This window comes from Cebidichthys violaceus, unplaced genomic scaffold (genome assembly GCF_023349555.1).
Source record: "Cebidichthys violaceus isolate CVI_PGR_0920_01 unplaced genomic scaffold, fCebVio1.0.p SCAF_11, whole genome shotgun sequence".
Classification (NCBI taxonomy): Eukaryota; Metazoa; Chordata; class Actinopteri; order Perciformes; family Stichaeidae; genus Cebidichthys; species Cebidichthys violaceus.
Window position 1 is genome coordinate 16,494,856 of NW_027176274.1, and position 24,194 is coordinate 16,519,049.

Sequence of the window (24,194 nt, forward strand, 5' to 3'; positions counted from 1 at the left end):
ATGGACCATACTTTACTAAATGTACATCATGCTGTCTTGAAGAAGACTTGAAACTAGTGACTGAGACCATAAACTCATGTTTACAATGTTTATTGAGGTAATAAATCAAGAGAGAAGTAGGTTCATTTTATTATAAATTTCTATAAAATCTGACCTATTTTTGCAACCAGAGAAATCGCCCCCTGCTGGCTATTAGAAGGAATGCAAGTTTATAGCACTTCAGCATTAGCTTCACTTTTCAGACCCGGAGGTTGCCGTCTGATACTGGTGCCAATTCAGAGTGGAAATGTTTTATATTTTAGAAAGTAGGCTTACCCACTCTCTTGACGAGAGTGACATGAGAAGATCAATACCATTCCATCCCATCTTGTTGCCAAGAAACACTTAGAGTATGTTACTCCCCTAAAACCACAACTTTTAGTTTTTACTGTTTGGGTACGAATTAAATGAGGTACGTGTTGATTAGTGAGCTTAAATTGTGCTGTTATGTGTATTTTGTGTTTCCCCCTTGCTTCCAGCTTTAATGCTAAGCTAAGCTAATTGCCTCCTGGCGCTAGCTCCAGAGTTAATAGCGAGACATGATTGATATCGATCTGCCCATCTGACTTTTGGCAAGGAAGCAAATAGGCACATTTCCCACAATGTAAATGCATTCCTTTAAGTTATGGTGCCAATGCCAAAAATGATACTGTACATCTTTTGATAACTCACATTGAGGAATAATCATTTTTTTTCAACAAAAGTCTAAAATGAGCAGAATTGTATGCTTTGGCACATCTCAGCCCAAAAACAGTTGAAGCTTTAGTAGAGAGAATTTAATTTGGCCGACAGGAAATAATTTGTTTTTTTGGTATGTTTTGTGCAGAACAGTGTGAGTTTCAATAGAAGCCCATCAAATGTCACACAAGTCTCCCATGATTTCTTTCTATTTTCAGATATCAGTCCTAATCGGAGAGGTATCTGGGGTTGCAACTTTATAGTATAGAAATGTAAAAATCACTATGAATGTCTATACATACCATAACAAAATATTTTTTTAAACTAAGTATTAGACATCTTGAAACAGCTCATCATGCACTGCTTTGGCAACAAAAGGGTGTGGAATCAGCTTTTGTTCCTCTGTATTTGCTACGGCCCATTTTTTGAACAGTCCCTTCCTTTGTCGTGTCCCAGACAAGATTCTAGTTTTAATTCAGAAATAAGATGAACTAGCCTAAAACAAGTCACATTCAACTTCAAATAACACAGGGAGAAATCAATGCATGCTATTCCTCCCTAAAGAGGACACCCATCTATAAAAAGTTTGATTTGACTAATTCATTACGACAAAGCCACAGCACTGGCCAAGCACTCGCTAAAAGAATTAATCAACCACACTAAATAATTCATGCCTATGTTTCTGGCTAATTTCAATTCTATTTAATTCATATGAGAGCGGGAGATAGCACCAATAGGGCATCAAAATGCAACGGATCACCAATATTGGGCCAATGTTTTCCTTTTGTCCATCTCTCGGTCCTTCCATTACTGCAATATTTGTCCTCATACACACATCTCACAAGTATTTTGAATTTCTCATCCACAGCTCGCATCAGCATGCTTGTTGAAAATTCAATTAAATTCCCTCTCAGTTCGCACTAGCAGCTAGGCCTCTCTAACCTTGGCATATTTACTCTCCAAGCCCCAGCACAGTGTGGAGAACATACAGGAATGAGCTGGCAGGGAGCAGCACACATCCTCTGTTTCTCTATCTCCATCGTTAACCATTCACCCTTGTGGAAAATTGTGATGCACTCCCGTTTGCCGAGTGGTCGTTCTGCAAAAAAATATCCTGTCCTGTGTGGCTTGTTTGGGGAACAAGTAGCAGACATTGTCCAGTGTAGAGCGTTCATGGATAGGTACCGAGACACTTCCTTGTGCTTTGATTGTATTTTGAAAATTACCCCAAAATAATATGCCCCCAAACTGCAAATACATAACTGCAGAGTTATTTGAGGAACACTCATACAGGTGTTTTGAGTATGACTTATTGGTTCCCATTTCTTATGTCCGAATGTTTGTCCACTTCTCAAAATACAGCTTTTGAACGTGACTTAAAGCAACAATTTGACACTTCGGGAAATGTATTTGTTTGATGATGAGATCGATACCTCGAACTGTGATGGTCAATTTTTGTCCATTCAACCACTGTCAGGGAGATAGTTTTGACAAGCTGGTGCTGCTGACTAGATTCATGGTTGAGAGTAATGTTGCACGGTGTATCAATACTAAAAAGGTATCGCGGTATCCGTACGTTAAAAACGATACGATTTCGCATATTTTTAGTATAGATGCTTCATTACGCACTCACTGTTCCGCTACCTGTCATGTTGCCTGCACGCATTGACTGCAAGGGGGCGGGGCTGCCCAGCGCTCACACACGCAACAAGCAGCGCTCACTCACAGCGAGTGATTGCAGGCGAGACATGGCGTCAAGTGCAGGAGCTTTTGCCGACCGTCCTCGGCTTGTTGGAAAAAAAAAGATGTCAGAAGTGAAATCTGGAAGTACTTTGGCTACATTGCAGACAGTGAAGGAAAGCCCACTGACGTACAGAGACCCATCAGCAAAACTTGTTTCAAAGCCACACAGACCAAGGGAGGCAAGTGGCACCATGTAGTTTTCATTAATATCTTGCAGTAGGCTAATACTAATATTAATACAATTTGTTAAGTGTTCAAAAAGCTGGGCAGGAACAAGCTGGTAAAAAAGGGAACCATACAGATGTTTTATTTATTACTATTATAGATAAATATACCAGTATCGTATCGTATTTGTGGTATCATATTGTATTTGTGGTATTGTATCGAATTCTAGTATCGTATCGTAAGTATCGGGTATCATGGTATTTATGGCAGGTATCGTATCGAAGTCATAATTTTGGTATCGTGACAACCCTAGTTGAGAGTTAAACAAAAAGAAAACACCCAGGCCCAACTGAAACCTGAGGCGAATCCGTGCAGATGTCGCCGCTTACCCCGGGTCCTAGCGCTCAGCTGGCAACACACCAGGGCCCACATGGCAAACGAACAAGAGCTGACGAATGACTGCAAGCTAATGCTTTGTTTGACCAGCAACGGAGGTAATTACTGTGTCATTTGCTGTAGACGTTACTGCTAAACATGGCTAGCTTGACTGCTTGTGGTAGTAATTTGGGGATGTAGACAATGTTTCAAGTGCTTTCCAGCTGCACCATAACTAGCCATCGTCTGGTTGTTGAGCATAGCAAGAGTATTTAATAAGAATCATTTTTGTCCATATGCTCAAGTGATGCATCACTGTCAGCCAGTGGCTTAGAACTGTATTATGTTGTCGTAAAAATAACAGCTGTCAGAATTTTTTTTTGTTGTAATTTGTTTAAAGTTTGATGCCATTTGTTTTTTTATATTACTTTAACCACATCATGAACTGTTTCATGTTGAACAGCAGCAAAATGACCCTTTAAACCTGTCTGTCTGTGTATATCTCTTCAGCAGGAAGAAGCTACGACAAAATGACGGAGATAAAAAGAGAAACGATACAAGACAGAGAGCGGGAGAAGGCATGCATCCCTGTGGTTTCCTTTGAGTGTTTTGTGTGAAGTTCTATAGATAATAGGAGCGATGACCTCAGAAAGAAAGAAAGAAATTATTTACTATCCACTTTGTAAACTCAATTGATAAAAAAACTCCTACACACAAATATTGTGCATTTCATGCATGCTTTAAGGCACTTTGGCAGTGATAGTGGGAATTTCAAAGCCATTACTGACCCGTGAATTTTTTTTAAAATCAAATGTTGCCAACATCTGCTCATTGAAATCCTAAAACTGACTCTTTAACCCTCCAAATTTACATGTTGCTATATCAGTCCAGTAAAGAAAAAAAGTTTACTTTGCTTTGACTTTGGACTGGCGTCAGTCCATGTTTTAATCTTATCTTGGGGCTCGTCTTTAAAGCAGCTCAGTTAGACTACTGTATAATGAGTTGATCTGTTTAAAGACTGCTTTCATACTGAAATAGATATCTGGAACTAGCCAGAGAGGACGAAGCTCTCCACTAGGAAGCTACTATTATGAAGCTTTCAGGATCTGACACAAGTTTCAAAAGCTCCGTTTTAATTTTGCTACCTATTTCTCTGAACCATTTAGGAGCACTTCAATCACAATACGTATTTCACTCTGGCGTGTAGTGCAGGGGAAGACATCTGTAGTGTCACTGTAGTAGGCACAGCTACAGCGTTTCACTTGATAATTTCCAAGATGTAAAAATGAGAAACCTAAATATACTATTAGGGTAAAGTGCTTGACAGCATATCATATAGGAATGGATAGCCAACCTTCTAAAGTGATGCATTGCTAAACAAACCACGCGCTATTGTTTTGGTGTCAAAAGTCAGATAAACGGAAAAAGACGAGTGCTCCTTCTGAGGAAATCTCTGGCAAAAAAAAAAGCAACAGCTCATCAGCCGTAACAATCATAATCGTAAAGATTCATTTTGACGAAACATGGCAACAAGACGTCCGTGGTGTGGTTGCTTTCAGTCTGACACATAACAGACTGCTGAAAATCTATTCTGCCAACGCACAATGTGAAAGGTGTCTTTTGTGGTGATGAATCTATAGCAAATCACCTGAATCTGCAGCTCCGCTCTGCTTTACGGAGCTTTAAAGTGAGTTGCAGCTCATTGTTTGGCTGTCTGGCCCACAGCTCTACTGTCACAGCAGCCTTTTTATAGTGAAAAAGCACTAATAACCCTGTACACTGAAACAGCTCAATGACAAACAGGCACAGCTAGCGGCTAGCCGGTGATAAGACGTTTTTCAGCATTACTTTATGTTAGACCATTCCCGATTCTCTTCCAATTGTTTCACGTCCTTTCATACGACTACTGAAAACTGAAACTGCTGAAAGTCGAACACAACTCCTCATCAACAGGAGCTCATGAGGAGTATTCATCAGGCTGGAACGGCAACTTGCGACAAAGTTTGTCCAGTTAAGAGAGTTTGGAGAATCCCGACTTAAAACACTTGTAAGAACAAACCTCACAGACGAAAGTGAAAGTAAAAAATGAAAGTGTTGCTTAAGTTCTGTTGTGTTTTGGTGAACAACACTGAAACTTTAAGAATGCATTTAAAGAAACTAGGACATTTTGTTCACCATCTTAAGGTGGAGTGTACTCACGCTACGAAGGTATCTCTTCATGTCCACGAGGAATGATTACAGTGACCAATAATTTCAACTTACAAATGGTATTTGAGTATTGTGTTAGGATAAACTTAAAATATAATAATAATAATAATATCTGAACCAATCATTTAAGTTTCAGGGGCTCAATAAGCTAAACAAAAATATAGACCTGATCTATATTGTGATATGCAGTATATTGATATTAAGTAAAATAAAGAAATGATCATGAAAGAATATTTTGCCACAGAACAAGGGGCCTCCTTCAAGAACCACTACGAACCAATTTGATCTTAAGTGGCTTCTGCGAGTGATTTAGGAGAACATGCCGCATGCATAAATATTCCTGTATTTGAATTTTCTCAAGGAGTCATGTGCAAATAGTCTGCTGTTATCCAAGCCAAGTTTTTCCATGAATGAATTGTATTTTTCATTACTTTGGAGCAATTTTGAGTTCGAAAACCCTTCATATTTATATTGACATTATCCTCTGTTTTTAAATTAGCTACTGATGCTATTGCATAAAACTACATAATCAATAGGAACATATCAAACTACAATACCACTTCAACTATTGCTGTGGTGAGGCGTTTTTTCTATGGAACCATTTTTTCTATGACAGTACGACTCTCAGGTGACAAGGCATTAACAGCACTCGTTAGTTTCCCCCATTCCTTTGCTTTATCAGGTCCCTTAATTCCGCTGCTGACTCTGTTAAAAAGGATAGACTTTCCTTTACGGATATCTGAAAGCAGGTATTCAATAAAAGGACATATGGAGCAAAGCGTAGCCTTATATGGGGATATTGAATTTATAATTCTCATAAAAGCACGCTCATTTTCGCACAGGTGGCATTCATCATGTTTATGCTGGTCATTTTCACAGTTATCTAAGGTTTGGAACATTTGCTGAATCTGACGTGGTTAACTCGTATGAGCCCACTGTACGAATAAAAAGTTAAAACCCTCTAAACCACAAGCAGTTTCGGGGCGTTTTTTGCTCCTGTCACATTTTTCTCTCTGTGGCCTTGATTTTCAGAGCAATATATAACTCCTGCACGTCTATGGAAACAGCACAATCATGGCTAGAAGTAGTAGAGAACTCAAAAATGTCTTCTATGCAGTATAACACAGTTACAATGCCATAAATCATAAAAAGTGCAAGTTGAATTTCTTTGATAATTTATTTTACAAAAATTTGTTACCAATGTTGGAAGAAAAATGGAGGCTCCACAGCCTACATATATATTTTTACAATCTCTACTTACAGCCTCCCCTGTCCTCTCCTCAATGCACTGTGTTCAGCAGCCTGCAGTTCAGTCGAAGATTCATGGAATTTTTGGCTTCCAAGCTGCACTGAGGAGTGCGGAATTTAATTATTTTTACAGTATCTGGTTACTTCAAACGGTTTATTCAGGGCAAGATTTTAAATGAGACATGTAGAATAAAATGTTTTTGAGGAAATAACACAATTTTAAGCTTAGTTGCGTTCTCTGACGGAAGTGTTCGTCACACATGATGTGTTCAAGAAAACTGAGGATTATGATCGTTTTTAAAGCTTCTGGGTATGATAAACGGTGTAGTTTTGGCGATTGTTTAAAGAAATAATGCTTTTCCATCCCGCCGACGGGTTTTGGGGTTCAGAGGGTTTAAGATAAGAATACTAGAATGTTCTTGCATGAGCTCCAATGTATGCACCTGCATGAACACCTTCTCTGAGCATTCCCCTGACATCCCCAGCTATTGACCCCTCTGTTCTTGGGCAAACACACACTTTAGCAGCCTTGGCATAGTAATGTCCCTTCTGTTACCATCACCTGCGTGCTCCATTGTGCATCGGTGACAAAAAAAATGTCAGGAAATGCCTCCAGCCTGCGGCTAGTCCGTACCAACTCCACCTGTGTCGGCTCACGGCCCACTAAGCCCCACCATGCCACGTCTAAACTCGCCACCACCCTACAGGGGCCAATCGCGCACCACTGAGTGTTGGAGAGGAGCCGTGGACAGCCGGATGGTGGGTGAGCAGTGGCAGGGTTTGGTCTCGAGGGTGGAAGAGGATGAGAAAACTACGGGCTACTGGCTAATCCTGTGTGCACAGGACCACCAGAGAGGATTGGCCAGGGCTAAAGACAGAGCTACAGTGGAGGAGCAGATTGGGGATCAGACCAGGCGAAAGGAAAGGAGCTAGAGAAAAGGGAGGCAGAGTAAAGCCATATCAGGAGTATGGAGGGTGTGACTGTGGGGGAGAAGGATGAGGAGAGGCAAGAACTGGTGGTCTCCGGTCTAGATATTTGACAGCACAGATATCCGCACTGTAACAAAATCGTAATGAAGAGAATGTAATCAATCAGCGCAGCAGATTGTGCATCCCTACGACGTACCGCATGATATGCCGTCAACATTTTACTGTGAAAAGAAATTTTAACCAAAGGCATGACCATGACTGTTCCCCAACCGTTTTTACTGTTGCAACCATGAGGACGAAGCTCCCCTAACCTTTGCAAAGTAGTAACACAAAACACAATCTTTCCCTTTAGCAGTTGCTGACTTTGTCCGTCTGCTGTTTGGTGCCAAGCATAGATTGTATGAAATACGGATGTAGTCTCCTTGACGTCACTCATAGGTTTCTCATAGGAGTTGTTGTGAAGCACAAAGCGTGTGGCGACTCACCCTGATACCCTGGCTAATCCAAAAATGGGCAAAGGGGTGACGCAGATCAGACAGCTAGCAGCTAGCGACCTGAGACTAATAATTCACTCCCGCAGTGTTGTCATGAACGGGGATATGAGCTCAAGACACCAAGGCTGTAAACCTGTTTATTTCTTCTGTAGTTGTTGGGCATTTTAACATGGAGGTCTATGGGGATTGACTCACTTTTGAAGCCAGCCTCTGCAGAATGGCATTTTTTGGCACATTTAATCAATAATCAAATGTAATTATCCCACAGGTAGCCTCATTTAATGGGGTTAATGTTGAGACTGACATAAACAGTCCAAAAAAGATGACACACAAAAATTCATTCACAAACATTTTATGTACTAGGCTTTACGTTGAGAAAGTTTCGGTGGATTTTTTTGTTTTTTCTTCTATTCAAAAGTTGTCTTTATTTTATATTTTTCATTTAGGTAACTTATTTAAAACATTGATTAGACACAAGATTGTTTTAAAGCACTTTGTTGATTTGCTTCGAAAAGTCTTTTGTAAGTTGAGTTTAATTAAATAGTCGAATGCACTGCGTGGAAATGCACTACAAAAACATGAAAACAATGTATTTGTTCTGTGTCCTTTCTTGGAATTTCAGAGTTTTCTGTGGCAGTGAAAAACATCGGAAGGAAACATTTAGCAGGGAATTGTTCCAACAAAGAAAAGAAACTCAGACACAAAAGTGAATTCTTGTGTTTTTTTTTGGTGGTAGCTCCATACGCGCCATGCCGATGTGTTTTGCTGCAACGCGAACGATCACAGTTAAAGACGTTGATGGTAGCAAATCTTTACAAAATGTGTTAATTGTCTTGGTGTTCTTACAATCAACACCTACAGAACAAATGTCATCAACAGCTATTCAATACGTCCTTGCTTCCTAATTTCGAAGAGGGTGGAGGTAGTATGCTTTTACTGCAAGAAACCTCACAACACAACGACAACGACCTGTTAATTAATGTACTCTACCTCTATTTAGTTCTGATAGTAAGAAGTAGTAACCAAACTCCATCTACATTTACATTACATGAATGTAATTTCAAACACAGCAAAAGCCACACCTGAAGCGTGATTGACAAGTTTATTCATTATCTAGTTAGATGTGTTGAAAAGGCAAGTTTCTGATGGGCTGTTGAGCAACAGAATGTTATGAAGCAGGACAAATGTAATTGGCACTTTGCTAAGTCCCGCCCTCAAACGCAGACTGGCCAATCATCATGTAGCATCAGCCAGCTCCAACCAAGGTCCGACAAGCTAGTGATGGTCGAACGTTGTGTCATAGTGATACTTGTTAACCGGAGACGTTGGAAGGAGATATGCGTTTGTAAAATGTTAAAATTATACGTAAAAACCTGTGGAGCTAACATTAGCGGCGTACGTTAGCACGTCATGAAAAAGCATTAGCACTTTTATGCTAAGCTAGCATGCTGCTTTTGCTTTCTAATGATTGTAACAGGGAATAAAGGCCTACACAGCCTCGCAGGAACAGTCTGGATCTCCAGGTGATATGGTGGTTCACTTTTACACTATGAGCTGTAGCTTTAGCTTCTATCTTGATCCTTTTTAACATGTTTTGCTGCTAAATCAGGTTCACATCCTGGATATATCCTTCAAACACATATTGTAGACCCTTTGTCTGCTTCTCTCGTTTTTTCTATTCATCAAAAATAAATAATAAATAACATTACAATGTTCATAAGTAGGCGATGGGCAGATTCAACCAATAAGATTCAACAAGGTAAATTCTTAATTAGGGACACCGCTAGCGCGCCGTGTGGGTCGCCCTCGCAGAAAAGTCAAGGTTTCGGTGTAAAAAGACTATGAATAATCACGCTGACTGTTTCTTTACTGCCAATGCAACCTCCCAACCCTCAATATGATCTGCTCCTCTGATGTAAACAAACCACCAGCCTCGCTGGGTGTTCCCAAAGCACAACCTATAAGTTCTGCTCTCAAAACACAAAGCCATTAGCACGAACGGTTTCTCCCCACTTCAGCGCCACGAGGGATTGGCCCGCTCCTCCAGAGAGGAGTCTTAAAGCCCAAAAATAAACAGCCTTCAGATGTTTACATATGGAGCACGACGCTGGCAAATGCCTGCAGAGAGTGAGTGGAGAGCTAATTTGCACTGTTGATGAGAAGAATCAGAAATGGTTGCCCTTGATTTATGGTGATTGAAGCTGTATTAATAAGGGAGAAATATTACATGCACAGAGCAAAAGGAAAATGTGCACTTTTGCTTGAATAAAGCAAATTTAGACCTATCAAATATAGCATTGTAAATCAATTTAACCCTTTTCATATAAAAGTGACAGTGCGCTGGATTAACTGTATATCTGCGTATCTATAATCCCTGTCATTTCTAGTGTTAACTGTAAAATAAATTCACTAATGGAGCCCACTGTTGAAACACTTGTAATGTATGCCCTACTTTCATCATGGCTTGTTTTATTAATGGCTACTGCAAATAATAAGATGAGTCAAATAAATACCTACAAGGTGTCCAGCAGATATTACACCTGAGCTGTGAATTTAAGTCCCATAAACAATGACCTGTTCTGGGTTATTGCTCAACTGAGCATCAGCAGAATAATAACTGCTGCAATTATATTCAGGCAAATGAAAGAAAAAATTGATGTCCGTGGTAAAATGACCCACAAGAGAAAGCTCACTATCTTCTCTCTCTCTTTCTTCATACCTGGAATTGAGGCCAATGTCTCTCTGTGAGCCCGTAACTCAAACTGCTTTGCCAGCATCATCCAGCCGCACGCAGCCTCTAATGAGCTGCGCTAGCTCGCCGGTGACAAAGGAAATGACAGCTGGCGTGATTACGGAAATCTGGGACTTGACCAAACTGGAACTTGTGGGGAAGGAGAAACTCCGCAGGAGGAACAATCAGTTGAGCTTGGAATCCGATATCGCATCACTGTGAGGACTGAAAGCCTCGGACATGTTACAAGTTATAGTAATAGCATGACAACATAGTATAGTATAGTATAATAATGGTAGTAATATTTCTGAATACAGAATTGTAGAAAGTGGGCTGGGATAAGCGCCAATGTTCCATTACAAGTGTTTTCTATCAGGCTTACATAAGAAGGCATGACCTGAAATCCCCAGGGAAGGGCCAAAAGGGCGGCGCGATGTCCCCGCTGCTGCTGCTGCTGCTGCTGCTGCTGCTGCCGTGTGAAGGATTATGAGCCTTCATTTATCTGGGACATCCTATCTGTTTCCCTGAGTACAGTCTTTACGGCCGTGACACTTACACTATAAGACTGTGTATACAGCAGATGGTTATGGGACAGTATAACGGAGTATCACTGAGCTGATATATGTGTAGTCGCCCGGAAGATGAAGATGCAATCTGTCATTTGTTTTATTAGCCACTGTATGTGTTGACATTATAAGAAACCGCTGGCTGCTGTATGTGTACTTTTACAATCTACATTTTCTCCAGTTAAATGTGGAGGCTCACGACTGCTGACTGTCAGTTTACACTGAAACCTGGGAGGGGCGGCAGTTTGTAACAATTTCAAATCATTCTTCTGCGATTATGCCCCCCTCACACACACACACACACACACACACACACACACACACACACACACACACACACACACACACACACACACACACACACACACACACACACCACTGAAATTCTTTCCTAAAGGGCCCACCTGATTCCCTTGTTCCCTCTCTTAATCCCGGTCAATTCCTGTCCATTACAGAAAAAAAGTCCAATCCTTCCATTTCTCTATACCAATATCTGTCCATCCCCTCCCTTTCTGTCCATCCCTCCCTTTTCCATGGCCCCATCTTGCTGCCCTCCCGCTCCACTCTCCGTATCAGCCCTGTCCCATTATTTTCAGGATGACAAAAAAAAAGAAAAAAGAAGACAATAAAATCCCTGATGCCAGTGAGAGCGAGGGCTGGCCCAGAGGTGACCCTGCTATTCTCATCAGCCTCCGTCCCACTTTTCACCCACCTCCACTGATAGCTCTGACACGCGGCGGCTGCCACTCGCCGCTTACGCTCCCTTCTCACACCAGATACTGTCTAAACCTCACCAACACCCGCCCCAACTCATCTCATTCAGAGCCCCTGCTGTGCACATACATACACACACACACACACACACACACACACACACACACACACACACACACACACACACACACACACAAACGCTAGGGAAATTTTAATAATAATTTCAGAGTGGTATGATTGGATATGTTCCCGTGGAGAGACGAAGCTAAAGCAGCAGAGGTGAGAGATGGAAAAAGGAGAGAGAGAAAGAGAGAGAGTGAACGTGTGCGGATGAAGGGATCTAACGACTTTGCTTCTATCTCATTCGCAGATCCCATCCCTCTCCGTCTATATACTACCTTATCCCCGAGCCAAAATCAAGGCTTATCGGCCAAGCCTCTCTCACGTGCACCGCATGAATGTATGCTCTGAGAGACCTCGATCTGTTATTAACGTGGGGACTATCTTAGTGTGCGTTACAATAAACCTTATATATCCTTCCACAACAATGCCCAAACCCTTTATCTTTACTTCACAATCATCAGCGATTCGGAAAATAAATGGAGTATGTAATGCTGCCGTTTCGTAGATTAGTTTATCCTAAGAGACTTGTGTCTTTTTTAGCTTAGTAGTGATATACTGTAGCTTAGCACTGGTTGTGTGCATCACACACGAAACTGCTGGATTTAAAATGTCAGTGTTTTAAATTTACAATCTAATTAAAAAAGTTAGAAGATCCTACCTACTGTTATAATACATCCTGCTTAAGCTGTTCATTAGCAGATATGTTAGCCATTTTAGCAACTATAACCACAGCAAATTATGTATTATTATATTAGTGGTTGAAGTGAAGCCAATTTTAGCTCATTTATACATTCTGCATCATCAATGTGACAGTATAAACAGTCCTATAAACTGTATTAGCGTTTCCTAAAATATCTTGGCAGACATCAAAACTTAAATTCATAGAATATATTTAATAAAAAATAAACCCAGGTACAACATTTTATAATATTTTCTCATTTCAGTCTTGCTGTGCTTGTAATTTTTCTAATGTTTGAAGCTTTTCTCTGCTAACCGTTGTCGTCCTGGAAAGCCCCATGTTCAGCCCTCACAATTTAATAATTCTGTCTGGGATAAAGCTGTTCTCGTGGGCTTGATCAACACAGGTCTGATCAGACAGTGATCTCATCCCGACTGGTGACCTAACATCACCTGACATAACACTGTCGGTAATAAAATCACTTGAGTAAAAAGCCTGTGTTTGTGTCCCCCCTTCCCCCCCATCCGCCCTCACTGAACTTCTTGCTCATTAATACCACACCCGTTGCTCTAGTGTCTAATAAACACGCGGATGGGTTTACATTGGAGTTAATTGAAGGGTGCCTTGTGTGTTTGTTTTAAGATGCCGGTTGACTACGGTTTTGAAGCAGTGAGTTCAGCATTTTAGCCGTCGCCATCTTGGTGTTTTGACCATATTTGGACTGCGGAGGTGTGATGTAGAGACACCCTACACGGCTCTGGTAGCGACCTGTCAATCACAAGGTAGCCACGCCCTAAAACATACCCTGCTTTATCATGTTTTTTACTCAAAATGGGACCATAATTAACTAAATTATATATTATATATATATATGATCTAAAATATTGCACTGGACGTTTGTTGAAACAAGTCAAACTTTTCTGTTTTCACTGAGCTTTCCTTTAATGTCGAGGCTATTGGTGCAGAATGTCAACTTCAGTAAGGTTCACACTTTTCAACAGGGCTGGAAGCCTATCTGCCCTTCGGCTTTCACCTGCCTATTAGGGTGGAACATATTGGCTAGATAGGTTCTGTTTGTGTGTGTGTGTGTGTGTGTGTGTGTGAGAGAGAGAGACATGCAGCATAGAATGACCAAATAGGACATGCACAAACACACACACACACACACACACACACACACACACACACACACACACACACACACACACACATGCGGTTGGGCTGGCGGTGGTGGGCCTTATCGCAATGCCACAAAGTGGGAAGATTAGATTACTCACTTCCCCAAACCTCTAACTTGGTTACCATAGCAATAGCCGTGTGACTGGGGCGGCAGCTGGTCATTGTGGAGGCTGCTGAAGCGGGAGTGGACGGTGGAACAATCACCGGGGGAACCGCAGGTCAGCCGGCTATTATACCACAGAAACTCACCGTCCTGTTCTAGTCTGTTCTACCTTGTTTCCTATGACAGATGAGCTCATGCTCACCAAACACTGAGATCATTCCTGATTATGTTTAACGTTAGCTAGCATCAGGACTAACACTGGGCTTTTGACTGACTATGTGGCTCCAGAATATTCGGAGAGTCCACAGAATAACCTCATGTAATCATTTTTGTGCATTGCTGCATACCGACCAGGGGGAGATCAATTGAAATTGAATTCATAATTGCGCCGCTGTGGAGCCTCGCCCTTAATTCAAATTAATGAAGTGCTTGCAAATCCATAGTGTTGTGGGTTTGATCATTAGATGAATTACCCCAATCGGGTCATTGTATTTCAATTAAGCCTGAGCCCAGTGTTTATCTTTTCATTAGTCAACACTCAGAGAGAAGTAAATGTAAAAACAAAGTGAGGGGGCAGAGTGTGTCGCATGTGCACAGGAATATTCAAACACAGATCTGACGCCGTTATCTATCTCGTCGTTATCTATCTGTCGCGTTAACTACGGAGATATAATGACAGAGTAGTCATTTTAATAGTCTTGATGGCGCTGAAGGACTAGTGCTTGAAAAGTCTGAGCCTGAACAAAGCTCAGCAAATAATTAGAGACACACAAAGGAAATCAGGTGGCTGAGAGAGACACTTCGACAAGGGCATACTGTAGGTGTGCATATGGACGGTAGGGACATGTCCCTGTCGATACGTTGGGAGAACAGAAGTGTCACTACCAATATTTGAGCAAAATATTTCACATTATCACATACAGAAGGAGAGGAGAAGAGGAGCAGAATCGCTCGTTGACAGCGGCGGATGAATTTCACCTCTGGTGTGACCTCGTGGCCGTAGCCAGCCATGAGGTCACTGAGGTCCCGAACCTCGATCATTATTTCCTAAAAAGCCCCACCGTCTCTCTGCATCTGAATGACTGAAACCACATGAAACTGACAGCCTTCAATAAGACGACTATCCGTGGTGGCGAGGTGACTGGAGAAGGCGGAATGCGTGTGTGTGTGTGTGTGGTGCACCACGGTGACAACACAGTCGTGTTCACGGCAGCAATTTTATATATGATGAACCACATATCAGAGTATTAGAAGTTATTATTGAAAACTATTGACGCTCCGTGGTACCATTCTCTAATGTCATTTGATGTTATCCTGGATGTCTTCAACCCATGATGATTGTACTGGCAACCCAATTTAATCAGCTGCAGTGCGCTCCACAGCTAACCACGAGTGTCAGCAGCATTAAGTCCCGCCCTTCTCCTCTGCACTCTGGGGGATTTGAACCACTGGTTTGAAAATGTGGATCCAGCCCGCACTTTATCAGAAGCTATGTAGGAAATGTTTTGAATGAGCAGAAAGTTTTGAGTGTGAGCAGAAATCTTGCTGCAACACATATAAGCTATTGAAGTCAACGGTTGTATAAATTAATTAAATTGAATTTATGTACCATTGACGTTAATAGGTGCCACATGCACATTTTAAGAGGTTAAAGACACAAACGAGGCGGGAAGAGTAACTCATGTCTACATGTGGGACGTGTCAGCAGAGACAGCATTAAATAACAGAAGTTGATCTACAGGAGAATAAATATTTGAAGCAATACAGCTTTACTGCATTATATTCCGTTATATTTGTGTATTTTGAATTGTCACCTGGCGCCTGGATTTTGTCTTCTCCTTTACATTAAATAAAAACATTTCCACCATAAATTGATGCAAAATAATCACCAGAATGCAGGAAATGAGTTCCCTCCACTTAATAACTTTCCCCATCAATGTTAAAACCAAACTTACGCCCTTGCACTTAGAAGGATGCCTCATAAATACTAGTATTAAGACTGCAGGCAGACTGATGCTCTCCCCGCTGCCGCTAAGGACTCATAATGGAGTCGTTTTTTACCATTCAAACAGAAAAATGGCTCTGATAAGTCATGGGACACTGTTTTGACCTTGACAAAGCACTTAATTTAGATAAGAGTTACCCTTCGAAACTGCAGTGAAATTAGGTCACTTTAATGCCTGAAGCACTCAGAGCATGACAGAGTTTAAATCTTTGACTTTGGGGCTTGAGGCAGGAGTGTCCTGCTGCCTCCTAACCAGCATTGGTTTTATTTGGGACTAATTTATGTCTATGGGAGGATTTTTCAAAATGTACATATTTAATATTGAATCGTAAAAGCCAAAGAGACCAGAATTACATGTAGGTCTTTTCAAAAGATATTGAATAATTAAAGTAGCTGGTTCATCAGGATTTTGTATCGAAGGACATTTTAGAGGTAATTAGTGGTCAACTCCTTGTACTGTTTTTTTAGCCATGCTAGCTGCGTCTAAATGAATGGATTTGCATCACATTTTGTACAGACATTCATGGTTCCCAGAGGATGGATCCTAATCACTTTGATGATCCCCTGACTTTTCCTCTAGTGTTACTATGTAAGTAACGAAAGAGGACATAAGATGGAACAACTAGATGGTTTTCTTTTTTATTATCTGTCAAAACTAAACCCATTTAGTGCACCTAAGTGGTCACATTCTGGGTTTCAAGGCTCTTCAACTTCTTTTTTTTAAACCGCCAAAAATTATACGGAAATGTTATCCTTCTCACTGGTTATTGTCATCTATAGTGGTTATTTGCATACAAACACATAATTCAAATATCTAGGAAATAATTTATTATATTTTTATTTAAATATTTCCTTTGATTACAAGTAGTTTAGTTTAACAGGTCCAAACTTCGTCTCTTTAACATTTATTTTATATTGCTGTGTAAACATCTCCTTTAAACAACTGTATTTATTCAAGTTTTTCACCAAAAAATTACAAGATTACATTAAACACATCATGACGACGTTATAATTTACCTTTGCCAAATACTATTTTTTACTGGATAGAGCGTGAACGCATCGGAACAAAACTTAATGGAACATCTGTTAACCTTGGCTGTTAGCTCCGTTAGTTAGCCAAACAGGACTGCGCTGTCCACCTGCTGCTAGCAGCTAACGTTAACTAGCTCTCCTGCTGCCGATTTCAACGCAAATTTATGTTGAAATCAATCTGCACACCGTTGATTTACAGCACTGTAAACCCCCGCCCCAACACGATTTTTAGTAATCGATTTACTCTGGGAATCGCTTCAGCCTTTAGTTGACATTTGTATAATGTTATCCACCATCAACCTATCAGACGAGAACACGCATCTCATACCCACTCTTCCCTGCTGCCTACTCCTGCTGCCAGTGGGAGCAATGAAAAACCTTACAGCCCTTCCCGACCACACGCCTCTGGTCAGCCACAGAAAACTATTACAGAAGAGACATCCTCTGCTAACAATCATTCCACAGAAAAATCGCTGAAAATAGCAGCAGCTTCTCTCTCTCTCTCTCTCTCTCTCTCTCTCTCTCTCTCTCTCTCTCTCTCTCTCTCTCTCTCTCTCTCTCTCTTCAATTCAGGCGACAGGAGGGGGACTGGGACTTTGTTGACACCCACAGAAAACTTCAACGATCAAGGCTTTGGTTGACCTTTGCCTCGCCTCCCTGTGATCATGTGAGCGCAATTCAATTTTCCCCACAGCGCAATTTGATTTGAACAAATGTCTTGATTCGGACTAAAGGGGCCATGTGACCAGACTCATGTCCTCGAGGGATGTCTCTGCACAGTTGACTTGTGGTCTCTCTTATTAGATCAAATAAACAAGCGCACGAGAGAAGACGCCGTGACGAGCCTGACTGCACATCGCAGCTCGCCTGCACCCTCGCGCACACACATGTAGAGTCAAAGGAACTGGCAACTATCCAGCTGAGCGGAGCTTTATGTGTGTAGATTTATCCTTGGCCATTAAAATACATTTGATTTTTACTCTCCACTGCTGATTTCCTCTATAGGAGTCCAACCCGCCTTTAACAACCGCTTTCTTTAACCTTCTCCCCTGCTCATAAAACACCAGCAGCTGTCCTCTTCCTCCACCTTCCCCTCCCGTCTCTTCTACTGTATCTCTCTCGACCTCCACTACGATTCTATCTTTATAGGATGTGTTTGCCTTTCTCCTCCTCCTGTCCTTGCCCTCGCCTCCACCCCCCGCTCCCCTACTGCGCAGATACCCTCTCTGGCCCTGAGCTATTTTTTCTTAATTGTCTCTTTTTCCTCCTGAATGATCGATACGTCAAATTTATTTGACAGTTGGCGAATAAGGACAGTTCTCCGGCTTTAAAAATACCCAGAGGTCTGCAAAGGTGAGCGAAGAGCTTCAGTGGAGGATAATCAGAATGAACCTCTCTCGCTTGTTTTCAGAGGATGACGGCTTTTTTTAATGCGGATAAAGACACTAAACTCTTCCCGCCTGATGCGTCACTGTCAATTTCTGCTGCTCGTTTTCTTTCTTCTTTTTTTTTACGACGTCACAGTCAAGCGTTGTAATACACTTCTATGTCCTGTAATGTAGAATTAGTACACTTGTACTTCATGAGGAAATGATTTCCTGTTCTAGCTCTACTTCCTCTTTAATGCATTGTCTGCACTCTGTTTACGGTCCGCGTTTTTTGCCATAAGTCTGCCGTTAAGTAAATGTAACAACACGCATTAAATCTGCTCACTAGAAGAAGATGTTTCTCGAGACGTGTGCATGGGACATTAGAACCTTGTCGGCTGGTATGGAGCATTTTGCGAGTCTATTACGCGAGTAGCATTTATGCAAGAGAAACTCTGAATTATTTGTCCCTCCCCCCAAACACTGCAGCCTGCATGAAGCTGAATCAACACTTCTCTAGAACAGAGGTGAGATTGATTGTATTTCCAAACTCTGTTTCCCTTTTAGCGTTAAAAGAGGAGAGCGCTTTCAGGATGGGGACTAACCGATGTGTTTGACAAATGTAACACTACACCTGGTAACATTGCTCGAGTGTGAGTGTTGAGCCTGAGACAGGCTCCTTCACAGTGGATGTGCTATTGTGAGCAGGGCTTTTGTGATGTAGCCCCACAATGCTCCTTGGCCATGGACGTAAAAATTGGGCAGAGACCTGATCGAGTCTGATTTTTAAGACCCACCCCCGCCCCGGCGCGCAACAGTGTACACAAATCCTATAATAACCATATGCTGTTCAAATTATTTGGTTAGTTAATTCTGTGGCCTATAACAACTAATGCTATCAATAAAATGCAGTCAATTACATTGACTTATACACTGCCTGGCCAAAAAAAAAGTCGCCACCTGGATCATCATGCCTAGTGCCTAGTGTACAAGCCTGTGGGGGCAGTGCTATGATCTGGGGTTGCTGCAGTTGGTCAGGTCTAGGTTCAGCAACAGTATGTGCTCAAAGAATGAGGTCAGCTGACTACCTGAATATACTGAATGACCAGGTTATTCCATCAATGGATTTTTTCTTCCCTGATGGCACGGGCATATTCCAAGATGACAATGCCAGGATTCATCGGGTTCAAATTGTGAAAGAGTGGTTCGGGGAGCATGAGACATCATTTTCACACATGGATTGGCCTCCACAGAGTCCAGACCTTAACCCCATTGAGAATCTTTGGGATGTGCTGGAGAAGGCTTTGCGCAGCGGTCAGACTCTACCATCATCAATACAAGATCTTGGTGAGAAATTAATGCAACACTGGATGGAAATAAATCTTGTGACATTGCAGAAGCTTATGGAAACAATGCCACAGCGGTCCAACGAAATATTAGAGTGTGTGACCTTTTTTTTGGGTGGCGACTTTTTTTTTTGGCCAGGCAATGTATTAATATAGTAATACATGTACACATAGGCCTACCAATTAGACGGGAAAGATGCAGTCAAAAGGATTAAAACAATAAAACATGACATTATGAATATTTTCATTTTTATCCTAATCTATTTACAATCCACACCCTTGATCTGACCAACATGATCTTTGTTTTACTCAGAATCAAACCTGAAAATGAAATGAGGACAAATCTCCTTTTTGACAGGTCGCCCAGCAGTACCCGCAGCCAAAACAGGACTCAGACGTTCCAACTCTACTGTACAGCAGCTATCAAGCCATTTAGCCGGGCATGCTAACATCTGCAGCTTATGTTGGAGCAGACAAACACACTCTTTAATCAACTTCTTAAGCTTTTGCAGATGATCAAGTGCAGGTTTGTTGTATGTTTACACATATGAGAATTATATTTATACATATTTATTTTGGTAGAGCACATCATTCTCTCTTTCAGACACCTGTGAATGCTTTTTTAATTTTTTTTACAATTGCAGGAAAGTTATGACAGTGCCTTCCAATAAAATGCTGAAAAAGAAGCGTGTTCCCTGTCCAATACACAACACAGCACATGAGTTAAATGCCATCGCTTGATGGAATAAAGAGAAAAAGAGACAAATGCTCATGTCAGCTTTTCCACCCCAGATGTGAATACACAATGCAAATTTAGGTTACGCTCTTCACCCGGCTGCCTCGATGTAAAGCACATCAATTGTTCTGAATATTGTGTTCAGAGGACATACATGAAAATGTATGTCTCCTTTTGTTTCTTCTTCCTCGTGTTTCTTATCCCCGACTACCCTCCTTCACTTTCCCTGCATCACGAGCCTTCTGTTTCTTCAGTTCTGTTATCTATTTTGCGACTTTCCTCGGGCCATTTCTTTGTCCAACCCCCCCCCCCCCCACACTCTCTCTCTCTCTCTCTCTCTCTCTCTCTCTCTCTCTCTCTGGTTGACCTAGCACCAGCTTCATTTCCGCTCGTTCATCCGCCTGTCTGCTGTCTCTTTTTTTTTGGGAACTAATCTCTTTTCCAATCTCTCTCTCATATATGCTTGTGCATGAGAGTTAATGAAGGGACTGCATGGGTAAACACACAGGACGTCTGTCAGAGATGGACCGAAGTAAATATATGCATGCGTACGAACATGCGCCGACAGATGAACCCGACCACCGACTGTGTGCTGTCTGGAATGACAACAGCTCTTGTTCGTCAATTAGGCAACAAATAAGAGTCTTACTTGAATGGCACATTAATAATTAGCTGGAGCTTTGGCATGACTAAAATACTAAACATCTTCTCCATCACTACAATAAACTCTTGCAAACTTCCCAAAGCCCTGTCCTCTTTCAACTAAATTATTTATTATTTGTAATGTTGGTCACACAGCCATTTTTACTCCGTTTCATTCAGCAGGAGAAGGAACTTCCAGTTCAAGTCTAAGAGGACAAGGTTCCCGGTACCACATCTGGTCTGCACAGTCCTTGTAAGTCTTCTTTTGAAACTAGCATTGAGTATTTTTCAGTGAGGGAAAATGACAGTGCACATGTGTTGTGTAAGTAGATTTGTATATCCGGCCTCCCATGTTGTACCAAAAAAAGAAACCAACAACCTCAGTCAAATTAATCAGTTTGAGATTAGGATTCCCAGAGGACTGTGCCAGTTATGTTTTAGTGAGCCGTGTACACAAAAATTGTGTAATTGCTTTTTCCAAAACACACTTATCAGTATTCCAAATTATTTCCTGCCTGCCAGGCCATACATTTCAGGATGATCTGAAAATGATCTTGCTGAGACTCGAAAAGTAGCTTGAGACAGAAAATCCATCACAGTTTGCTGTCACAGTCACATTATCATTCACCGCAGCAGTTGTGAGCCAAAAAAAACTCTTGTTTCATTATGATGCAATCAAAGCCACTTTGATATGTTTTTCTTTGTAAACACTCCCTGCTTCCTGTTGAATTACAAAGATATAAATACATTTGATGGGTAAAAAATAATGGCAGTGAAAAGTGTATTGATGAACAGAATGTTGGCAGGCAGCGGTGGCTCAAGTTTGCTTGGCGGTTGTCCCGTTGGGCATAGACGTCACAAGGGCGTAAATGAAGTCCCGGCCCACCGGTGCTCCCGATGACCGGTCCGACTCTGGCCTAACCAAGTGCTTCCCACAGGACTCTACAGCTCTCTTAGTGCATGTTTACAGTTAATTGCATCTATGTGGAGCTCTTTGAGAGCAACATTAAGAGGCTTGCTCTATGATGACCGTTGTGCTCGTGAATTTAGTGCTCTGGTAAACAATTCAATCATGTACGCATATTGGTTGTATGGCGATGACGCGGCAAAAAAGTCACACCCGCAACCACCTTCACTCCGCGTCTTTTTTCAAGCTAAACTAGAGCCGGTCGACGCACACTGCCACGGAAGAAATGCGTCCTGTGAGAAAAATCATAATTTTGTTGGAGATGAATATTTTTATTTTTCAGTGGTAATTTATCATAAAAGCACCACGTATGCGTCTGGCTTAAAAATTAGAAGGCTGAAATCATATTCTGACTGATGTTATCTGTTTCTTGTGCTCATGTAGGTAACATAGCCGACTTTGCCGCTATTAACCACGCTGCTGTCACTTTACCTTGCCATTTTTTTTTCTCACATGCTTTTTTTGTTGTTGTTTTATCTACCTCACATTTTTATTTCACTTTCTTTTACTTTCTCTAATCATCTGTGCTACTGCCGTCCTTGAGCCGCTGCAACAACCAAATTTCCCTTCAGGGATTCAACAAAGGTTTATCTTGTCTTATCTTATCTTTAAGTAAATGGCCATGTGGGGGCAGTGGTATCAAGCTGTAAACACAACACTGACAAATTATCACATTATAGAGCTGCTTTGGTGAATGTGTTAGCGAACAGTCGCATTTTTAACACATGAAAGCAGAAATGGAACCACATTTCCATTCATGTGGGGTCGTGTTTATTTGTTCATATGAGGGAAGTATCTGGCTGCTTATGTTCACCAGTTAGCCCTGTGATCCTTTAACAATATACCAATTTTGATCACTGCAGGTGTATAAATTAAATGAAATTAAAAAGTAGCAACCTAACATGATTAACAGAAACTTAACATTTGAATTATTGTGCTGTGTCATTATATTCACATTTGGATGTTTTTAATGATTTAATGATATTCAGAACTTAAAGTACATTCAAGTCAAACTTTTTTGTTTGTTTAAGAATGCATACCATATTGTTTGGAGTCATGAATAACCCCTACTTCCTTTAAATAAACTGAACTTGTTTGACAGTTCACTTGTCTGCAAATAGTTGCAAATAGAGAGTCGGTGGAGGAAGAAACACAGAGGAATACATTAAAAAGCAGTGCATGTGGAGTTAGAACAGAAGAGGAGGAGGAGGTGAGTAATCTTACCATCGTCTCCTGATCCTGAGCCTGCATCTGTGGAGGAGAAACAAACAGTTATTAACCAGAGTCTCACACACAGACATGGGCTGAATAAGCCTGTGTATCTGCCTGTGTGAGAGTGTGTGTCTTGGCCTGTGAATGTCTGCTTGTGAGTTCACCAGGGCTGTGCTGACATTTTTTCCCTCACATTTGAAGCTTCTATTGAGGTTTGATCGATGCTCCAAATCACAAACAAAGAACTTTTTATAAAAATAACTGGTCAGTTTTGTCAACATAAATACACATGTGGTTTTATAATTGTAATTTATGGTGCTGTTAGACTGCAAGCCGAATACTTTGTTAGATAAAAGCCTGTCGGAAATGATCGCGTCTCTTTTTTCAATCAATTTAGACTTCTGGACTTTTATTGTTATTGGAAATATTTTGATAAAGATTCAACACCAATCCTATTTAACGCTGGAATCTAATCCTGCAAATAGTATTTCACTAACAAGATCAGCACGGCCCCATCTTTATCTGCAACCTGTGCAGAAATAACAGGTTTATAGACAATGAATAGTCATGCAAAAAAAAATACAAAATAAAATAAATAAATCTGCATTCAAATATTGGTTTAGAATTCCAATGTAAACGTTATCAATGAAGCTTCATACTATTTGTTCCAGCTCTAGAATGCGTGAAGAGACATACTTTATGTTCTTGTGTGCGCATTTGAGCGATACACGTTCTTTCTAAAAGATGATGCAGAAAGTGATACTGAGAATAAAAGTGAAAGGATGCCCTGGGGGCTTTGAGCATCACCCATCTTCTCCATTCCTTTCTGTGGTAGGACTGTGGGAAGACACTGCATGCATTACGGTGACTCCTTATCCGCGGCTTTCACACCGAATCTGTGCGGAGCTCCCT

General features: G+C 41.2%; 1 protein-coding gene across 1 annotated transcript in view; it reads right to left on the minus strand.

Moving 5' to 3' along the window:
- The window catches only part of LOC137868393 (tomoregulin-2-like), a 105,420-nt gene that overhangs the window by 28,085 nt on the left and 53,141 nt on the right, over positions 1 to 24,194 (minus strand). Inside the window, exon 4 of the mRNA XM_068705159.1 lies at positions 23,295 to 23,321. Coding sequence (XP_068561260.1) covers positions 23,295 to 23,321 — 27 coding nt within the window. The remainder of the gene's footprint in view (positions 1 to 23,294; positions 23,322 to 24,194) is intronic.